The sequence below is a fragment of the Dipteris shenzhenensis genome, chromosome 13 (assembly GCF_047967505.1).
Source record: "Dipteris shenzhenensis isolate YYH24624 ecotype China chromosome 13, Dip_SZ_1.0, whole genome shotgun sequence".
Taxonomy (NCBI): Eukaryota; Viridiplantae; Streptophyta; class Polypodiopsida; order Gleicheniales; family Dipteridaceae; genus Dipteris; species Dipteris shenzhenensis.
The window spans coordinates 33,338,372-33,347,863 of NC_141608.1; the positions used below are offsets into that span (position 1 = coordinate 33,338,372).

The 9,492-nt window shown below is 44.4% G+C and overlaps 1 protein-coding gene across 1 annotated transcript; it reads left to right on the forward strand.

Annotated features, from left to right (window-relative positions):
• Window positions 1-351: 351 nt before the first annotated feature.
• Window positions 352-3,282, forward strand: LOC147895318 (uncharacterized). The gene has a single exon (XM_087383529.1). It carries the CDS (start codon window positions 1,356-1,358, stop codon window positions 2,943-2,945), a length of 1,590 nt encoding a protein of 529 aa, XP_087239655.1. The 5' UTR covers window positions 352-1,355; the 3' UTR covers window positions 2,946-3,282.
• The last annotated feature ends 6,210 nt before the right edge of the window (window positions 3,283-9,492 follow it).

The following is a 9,492-nucleotide window of genomic DNA, read 5'->3' on the forward strand; positions in this document are numbered from 1 at the left end:
CAGCTTGCAATTTTCACAGCCAATACATTTTTGCGGACAGAAGCCTGCGTGAGCGCGCTCAGGAGCTTGGTGTGGAAAGGCCCTAACGTCTAAGCTATGTTGGGCCGGGCAAGGAGGCCCGCGGCCGGTCAGGGGAAAATGTTCAAAGTTCAAAATTCAGGCCGCCGGCCAGAGATGTTAGGAGGCCGGAGAAAAAGGGACTAGACACATGAAGGAAATGTTAAAATTTTGTTACTAGCATTAGATGCGAACTGACCAGAAGCTTACAAAGCCAGAAAGCAAGAACGCTTCTTCTTCACCTTCTTCTTCTTCTTCTTCTTCTTCTTCTTCTGAGCAAGCTCTGCTTCGCCATCGCCATCGCCATCGCCATGCTCCCCTAGCCCCCTCCCCCCTTCCCCCTTCCCCCTCCCCCCTTCCCTCCTTGCTTCGCCTTCTCCTTGCTCAAATTCCCAGCTTCGCAGTCCCTCGGGGTGGGGAGCGGAACACACCGTCGGATCTCGACTTCAGCAAGAAGAATATAGGCTTCCACAGAGAGAGAGAGAGAGAGAGAGAGAGAGAGAGAGAGAAGGGCAGGAGCTCTACTGGGATGGGGAGCAGCACTCGCACGCGCACGGGCTCGGGCTCGCTGCACAGGCTCTAGCTCTTCTGGGTTTCAGAAGACAAGGACGTGCTCGACGGACGTCTTCCACCTTTGCAGAATACATCTCTGCTTCACCAGTCGTTGTTTCTCGACGACGCAGAAAGGAAGGGGAGAGTGACGGTTCCTCTCAAAAAGGAAGAAAAGCACTGCCTGGAAGCTTTCACCGCTTATCCACTACGCGGTAGAGTTGCCCTGCAAAGATTACACCGTACACAGCCAGCAACGGATTCCAAGCACCTGTTTTGTCACATTTCCGTAGCCCGGCGCCAGGCTTTTGAGCGCACCCAGGACAACCTCCAGGCTCCAAGCCTTCAGTGCTTGGCAACATCCTCAACGTCTCCTTTTCGGCATTCCGCTCTTCTGTGTGATTTCAAGATTCAGGCGCGCCTTGACGTTTTAAGGAGAAACTTGACAGAGAAGGTGAAATTGATGAAAAAACGGGGCTCAACACCTTTCTGACTCTGTCCCGAAAGGATCCGCAGAGACTGGCTGGACTCTCGCACTTGCGTCTCATGTCGCATTTGTTTCTACAGGGTACCGAGACACTTGAGATGGAATTTGCTGCTAGTCGGTACTGCGAAGCACAGCCTCTCCTGATCTTGCAATCGACCGACAGATGAGGTTTCAAGCGGCATAGTCATAGCCATAACAAGTGCCCTGAGATCTTAGAGAGTATAGAAGAAGGCCACTCCCAACCTCCGCAAAGACGTCCAACATGGGGTGCACAACATCTAAGCCTCCATCGAACCGGGATAGCTGGAATGCACCGCTTTCGCGCAGTATGTCCGTGCCAACAAACGGTGTCAAGGTGGAGGGGGAGAGCCTCAACAAGATCTCATGGAGGTCCAGAGTATACAGCATGCCCAAATCGGAGGCCACCAGGAACGATGCCAGCACTATCGTTGGCATGTCCGCTCCTCGAACAAAACCTTTTGCGAAACTCAAGCCAGTGAAAGAGGAGGAGGGCGGCACGGATCACGATGAGGCAATGGACTTGGAAGATGGTTTCCATGGTCAGAGTGCTCGGAAAGGCAGATCGTTGGGACGATCAGCGTCTCTTCAACCTTCGCAGGGGAACTTCAGATTCTTTGTCAGCCGCAAAAGCTTTAAAGAAGATGGAGTTGCAACTGAAAGGGCAAGTTTTGGGGATCAGAGTTCTGCATCTGTAACCAAGTTGACATCGAATTCTGCATCCCCTCTCAGAAGCTTCTCATTTAGGGAACCGATGGATGGGAGCAGTGGTCTGAGGGTGCTTCTGAGCCCGGTGGCTACTCTTTCGCAAACTTTCACATCTCCTGCCAGAGGCGCAGCTCTCAGCAAATCTCTGTCCTCGAATGGTCGATTCAACTTGAGGTACGACGGTACTAATAAAGGCAGTTTCCCGAGAACGCTCGACATTCCGGGAGGCAATTCCATTGGTGATACGTCTTCCCAACCTGAGTGGATGACAATCACAGGTAATTTAATTGAGTCCAGCAGTCCTCTTTTTGATCCATCAATTCTGGCAACGTTTGAGAAAGCTGTGGAGGCGTTGTCTGACGACAGCTGGCAAAGCTCCGACGTAAGCACAAGCAGCAGTTCTTCTGAAAACACTTCATCGTCACCTGAAACCTGCTCCGATGTCGATAGTCCAGACTTGCCGAGAGGAAGTCTAGTCAATACAGAAAGTTGTGAAATGACTAGTTCTCGGATTGTTAGGGAAGGCAGGTCTTGCAAGGGAGTCGGAAATACTTCCCAGCGAATAGCGGATGCTGTGTATAGCAGGAAATACTCCTTCTCAAAAGTGTCTCCTCTCGATAATTACCAGAGGGAATGGTACAAGGAAAATTATGCAGACAGTTTTGAGATGAAGTGCCCCCCTGGCTGTGAGGACAAGATAGTTCTCTACTTCACTAGTTTACGAGGAGTTAGAAAGACGTTTGAAGACTGCTGCGCTCTCAGATTGATACTCAAAGGACTAAGAGTGCATGTTGATGAGAGAGATGTCTGGATGCATGCTAAGTTCAGGCAGGAGCTTACTGACGTAATGGGGGTGGCATTATCTGTCCCAAGACTGTTTATTAAAGGCAGATACATTGGGGGAGCTGAAGAGGTACTCCAGCTGCATGAGGAAGGCATTTTGGCAAAGTTGCTGGAAGGATTGCCAACTGAATGGAGGGATGAGTGCCATTTTTGTGGAGGGGTGAGGTTTCTACCGTGCACGACCTGTGGTGGGAGCTGCAAGATGATTTCTTGGGATGATAAAAAATCACGTTGCCCTGATTGTAATGAGAATGGTTTGATAATGTGCCCTTCATGCAACTGATGAAAATGGAGATGGTTGGAGAGTGAATTGGGCGGGCATCACAGTACACACATCCTCAGGCTACTTAAACCTTTTGTGAACAAGGGAATGAGCGATTCCTGAAGTCTTTTGGACTGCCTAAAATATAACGAGTTTGGGGTAAGTATCACTTTGATATCTGCTATGTAAGCACTTAGACTGCCGTTTCAGATGGGCTTAAATTTCGTCTTTAGCTTTTGGAAATCGTATTACCTTGTGCCTGAGGGCCCTGAATGTTATATGACCGTGTGCCTGAGGGCCCTGAATGTTTATCTTATTTTCTGGACACTCGTATGTGACCAATCCAAGATGCTTTTCTGAGTTCTGAATCTTTTTGTATGCAGCCCTTTTTAGGGCTGGACAATGATGTTATGTTACTTATCTTCCTTTTGCTTTTAACCCTTATGCTGGATTGCAGGGGACTGTCTTGTTAATCTTCATATATTTACTTGCCTAACTTCTGGAAACTCTCGTTAAGCAAGTTATAATTTGTCACAGTTTGTAGATATTTAATGGATAACCAAGGAACGTTGCGCTTATGAATCTTATTTCCCCAGGGGTTATAGTAACTGAATTTTACTAGTCTTTTTCCCCCCCATCTTTAGCTGAACATTCGAATGTAAAGGTCATATACTTTGTGTTGTCATAACCAAACGGCTGTGAAGCTTGAGGGAGCATATGTCCATCTGGAGTTGTGGATCAATCCCATGTATGTGGACTCTTTTGTTGTAGAGTTAAGGGCTGAACTGTTCAGTCCATGTGGAATTGTTTTGGGGCTCGTCTTATAGCTGTACATGTCTGGGGTTTGGGCTGCCAGAACTGGCCTCTAGGGCGGCTGAGTTGGGGGAGCTGACTGCGTCCCTTCTCCTATGAAACACTGAAGCCTCCTAGCAAAGCACTGAGTAGCAACCAGTTATCTTGCCTGAGGCACTTTGCCTCTCATTTTTCCAGGACTGGGCTGAGCATTGTAGGCTATTAGCTGCATAGGCGGAGTGTTGTTTGTCATGTGTAGCCCACTTGTTTGGTGGGGTTTTAGAGAGGTCCTTAAGGCTGTTCTTTCTACTGTACTCTTCCAGATCTGATTTGAACGCTGTGGTGACTTGCACGACTACATTTGAAGATAGACCCCAATTTGTAATGCACATAGCTGAAAATATAAACACAAATCCATCTAAAATGAAGAAAGATAATATTTTCAAAATTCATACACAGCATAGGATACAGGGGATGAGATGTGGATCTGTTATATAATGGAAATACAATGTTACCTTAGTTGGCAAAAAAAGTAAATCCTTCCCAACTATCAACCTTAGGGTAAAAACTGTTCCTTTGACAAAGAAGGGAACGGTTTTTCAGAAGAATTGTGATTGCCTAATGTCCATAGCACGTGCAATGTACACCCTTCTTAACACCCTTGGCTGCAATGCTGACAATGCTCTTTACAAGAGGCGTGCATGATGTGATATTGGATATTATGGAAGGCTTATAACACCATCAATGAAGACGGTACTCCGTATTCAAGATTCTTTTATGGGAGGTACTCCCTCCCATGAAGGCTTAACCTAAGTAATAGTGGTGCTCCCAAATAGAGGCTTATTGAACCTAATACTTGTAACTCTCTTTGATAAAGGCCTACTCAACTCTTCCTTGAATGTTTACCAATGCCAAATAGATGCTCACATTGATGGAGGATTATCTTTTGCAAGAAACCTTGTCCTCGAATGTTTACCCATGCCAAATAGATACTCACATTGATGGAGGATTATCTTTTGCAAGAAACCTTTTCTCCACATATTTTCATTATTCTTGTTGACTAAATTTTTTGAAGAACTTTGATAGTAATTTGATTATTCTTGTTGACTGAATTTTTTGAAGAACGTTGAGGAATGCACCTAGCAATGGTGTCTAATTTAGATTAACTAGATGCTTGTTGAAATTGCCTTTCTTTTAATTTATGCTAATTGCCATATTGTCTATAAAATGAGCCTTCATTGGGGGGTTGCACCGTTCAGGAGGAGTTTAAGGGTTAGAAGGAGGTTCCAAGGTTAGAAAGAGGTGGACCACCTTATGGAGGTCAATGGACACTCAGCTGAAGCATTCTATAGCCTGGCATCCACCTATTGATGGCGAGACCTAGGTCGTGAACAGAGTATTGGTCCAGCTCATAACTTCTAAGAATTTATTTCCAAAACAAACTCAGAGCTTGGGATGATTGCCCTACATGCAGCTTGTATGCAACAGGATACCTCATTCTTCCACAGCGAACAATCCGTTTGAAGTTTGTGGTTTCAACCAGCCCTGCTTAGGGATTTAGCATTACATGCTCCTCAGTTCAAAGCCACTTCCTCTAAAGCATCACATAACATTGCCAAGGCAAAGCCTTTTTCCAAGTATCTCCAATACCTTCATCAACTTAGCATCATACTTTGGAGCTGTTAACTATTGATGAATGGATCAAATTTGCTCATAGATAATTTTTAACCTATTAACCTCACAGACGCCCCCAAAAAAAAAGAGAGGACACGTGGGAGCTTGGAGGAGAAGAGCTTGCCACGTGTCACAAAGAAGGAGCTCTTGGATGGAGGCTTGGAGGGGGGAGGAGGTGGAAAGACAAGAGGCAGGCTTTGGGGAGGAGGTGGAAAGACAAGAGGCAGCTTTAGGGGCAAGGAGGAGATAGAAGGTCAATAAAATGGAGGAGATGGAAGGTCACCTTCGGGAGGAGGGAGGAGATGGAAGGTCTCAGAGGAGGAGATGGAAGGTCACTTTCGGGAGGGAGGAGGAGATGGAAGGTTAATGGAATGAAAGGAGGAGATACAACGTCTCAAAGCCATGGGTTAAGACTTAGCCAAAATTTCAAAATTCAATCCAAGTATGCAAGGTGAATTGATTAGCAATTTAAGAATCAAAGATCCACCTTCAGATGGGGAGTGGTTGAGGATGGTCATACATCTTTGTCCGTGCAAGCACGGGTTCAGTACTCGTCTTCTCTATTGATGACACCATTGAGAATCAAGATATAAAAAGGAAATACATGCATTTTACTTCCATTGATGAGGGGGGAAAGAGAGGAGACGGCAATTGTGAGACATTTAGCATATCGTAATATTGTTTGATTATTATTCTAAAATATATGTTATAATATGCTTCCAAATGTTTATCTTATACTTCCAATGATGCTGGGGAAAATAGGGGGAAAGACAATTATAAGTTACCTAGCATATTAGGATTATCATGGATCCATGAACTAATTTGAACCTTTTGATAATCTTGAGAGAGTGATTAAGAAACACAAGGTCGCCTCTAGTTGATGTGGAAGCATCCTTGAATCATTTATATTCTTTTTCCAAAGATCAACTAGTGGACACCATTAAGGTCAACTAGTTTCAAAAAAGAGTTAAATTGAGTATGCATTTGCTTTCTAAGTAAGGGTTTTAATTTTGCATGAGGTACATAAGTGTAAGTGGTTCCTTTAGTTTTTTATGTTGTAAGTAATTCATTCATTCAGTCATACTTTCTTTCATTAATACGAGAGAGAGAGAGAGAGAGAGAGAGAGAGAGAGAGAGTTTATTCTTGATCTCTTTTGTTTGTGTATTTTTGCTTAGTCACCTTTTTCCTTTATTTTTTGTTTTCTTTCTCTTTCCTTTTTGTTTTTTAAAAGTATTTTAGTAAGCACTGGGTTTGCCCAAGAGACTCTGCAGGTCTTTATAAACCCAGTATAGCTACTTATGCTTGGGCACTGATGACTACATAAGCATTGCTTTGCTTGCTATGTATGTCTACCTTTTTTTTAAAATTTTTTTTGTTAGCTCCTTTACTTCTCTTTCATTTCTTCTTTTATTTTCTTTGTAGAATTTATGACTTTAGAACAACAAAAGTCTAAATTTGTACGATTTGATATATTCTATCTTACACAACTCGTTGTAAGATAACCTCTAAAAAGAACCCTATGATGCGGAGAACTCATAACAAGTCTTTTAACATTCCTCTTTACCAACATAGTCTTATACCTTTAGTTGTATGGAAACCAAAATTTATGTTGTGGGATTGTCCTAGTTCTCCTACAGTCTCACATGTTGATCTTGATTTGCTTCTCTCACTTCTTCTTCCTCCTCTTCCTCCTCTTTTAATTCCTTTAATTTCCTCAAATTTACTAGAGTTTTTGCTTCTCGAGACTATAAAAGATGACTTCTTTACCTAGATAGACTAATGCCTTTGGGTCTTTTTTCAATAAAATTTTTTAAATAATACAATGTCAAAGTTATTTTCAAACTTCTATACACCTTGGAAAACTTCTTTGTTGAGGATTTGGATCTAATAAGATTCATTATATCTAACTTGAAGCTTCATTAGATCACATCTTAAAACATTAGGGCAGAATTGGGGTCTCCCAAGGGCCCTCAATTAGTGCTTCCTCATTTCAAGGGATTAGTGAGGTATTTGAGGTGTACCAATGGGAGTGCTCCTTTTTGTGGGGCAATGCCATGTTGAGGTGGAGGGTGGGCAGACCTGCAAACAACCCTTATTGGCTACTACTCTTACATCGGGGACCACTCAAACCATCCCCCCACCCCCCTCAACCCATGCTTGACCCTCCTCCCATGTGCACATCCCCCAGACAATCCTAAAATGCATTCAAGAGGCTGTAGGCCCTTTTGGGTAAATCCCCCCCCCCCCTTAGCTTTGTTGTAGGCTTGCCCCCTCCTCTTCTTTGGTCTAGCTCCATTCTCATTCGATTTGTCAAACGTGGGAACTCATTTGGCAGCTGCTTTGCCCCCTCCTTCTCTGGTCCACTGTCTTTCTCCCTCTCCAGCACCTCCTACAGTAGTTGCTCATCCCCCTTCGCTCTAGTCCACCTCTTTCTCTCTCCTTTCCTAGCTACATCACCTCTTGCTGCAGCTGCTCATCCCCCTCTGCTCTTTCTCCCTCCATTCCTAGCTCTATAGCACCTCTTGCAATGTTTGCTCATCCCCCTCTGCTCTTTCTCCCTCCATTCCTAGCTCTATAACACCTCTTGCAGCATTTGCTCATCCCCCTCTACTCTTTCTCCCTCCATTCCTAGCTACAACACCTCCTACAGCAGCAGCTAGTTGCTCATCCCCCTCTGCTCTTTCTCCCTCCATTCCTAGCTACAACATCTCCTAGAGCTGCTCTCCACCTTCCGTTGCACCCTCTTCACCCGCCCCCCCCTCTCCCTCTCTTTCCCTCTATTGGAGCTGCTCTCTCCCTCCAAGCTACACTTTGAGGTCCACTCTTGTTGTTGTGACCTCTCTACAAGCATGGTGAGGAGACCATACACGTCCTCTGTGTCCCATAGGAGCCAAAATGCATTGGGTGAATGGGTGCCTTGCACCTACAACTTGAATGATTGGATAGTCATGAGAGAATCTCCCAAGGGTCCACATAATCTTCCCAAGAGCAAGAGAGGTGATCTTTTGCATGAGTGGAAGGGTTGCATCATGAAGTTCAAGCTTGGGAAGAAAGGATGGCTTGCAAAGGTGCAACACATATACATGGGGAAGGACATGTGCCTTGCTCCATCAAGCAATCAATCAACAATACCATCGCATTGTACATCTCCATTTTGTGTAAGATTTCTAAGTCTTATGAGTCAGTATGAAATGGCACTTGTGCATAGCAGATGGATTTCCTTCAGACTTTGAGAAGTAGGAACTAGTTGAGTGCTTCTTAGGTAAGTTTACTGCCATTCATGAGGATCTAGGAAGGCAAATGCATGCTGGAGAGAAGTCCTCTGCTTTGAAACATAGAAATATCTATTGGGTAGAAAAGTAATGTGTCTTTATTGCGTTATAACATGTAATACATAAAAAAGATATCACTAGAGTTGTCTGTTGTGGCTACAACAGCCCTTACATCATGAAGAAACACAAAAGTATCAACTTCCAAAAATGTCAAGAGTGACTTCTCAAAGATGAAAGGAAAAGCTAGAGGTGTCCTCTTTGGAATCTGAGGCAATAGTAGCAGAAGTATCTATGGAGTGTCCATGAGTAGCAATAGTATTTGTAGAGTGACCTTGAGCAGCAGCAGCAAGGCCCAGAAAAGGGTCAATGGACATAGAAGACAGGTCTTGGCTTGACATAGGGAGAACCTGAGTGAGATCAGCAAAGGTAGGAGAGAGCTGAGCAAAAAATCCTGAACCAAGGAGCTGTGTATTGGCTCCAGGAGAGGCATCATGGGGATGATTTGATGAATCCATAGCCACAGAGGGGGATTTGGTGGAGAGGCTACCCACAGAAGAGTGGAAGGGACCAGCAGCTGCACAAGAAGAAGGAGCTTTGCTTGAAGAGCCATCAAGATGATGAGGAGCTGAACTTGGGGAAGAGGGTAAGGGAGCCTTAGTTGTTGCAGCTTTTTTTTGTAGGAAGGGGGGTAACTTGGCATGATCATTTGAAATGAAACAAGAACGTTTGTGTCTGGAGATATCTGAGCTTAACCTCTGGTGCTCAAGGTTGTATGCACTAATAAAGAAGTCAAGTCTCCTTTTTTCCTGTCCCACCATAAAGCAAACAT

What these genes read in the sequence shown, in the direction of transcription:
- LOC147895318 (XM_087383529.1), top strand. Translation starts at nt 1,356, where the DNA reads ATGGGGTGCACAACATCTAAGCCTCCATCGAACCGGGATAGCTGGAAT.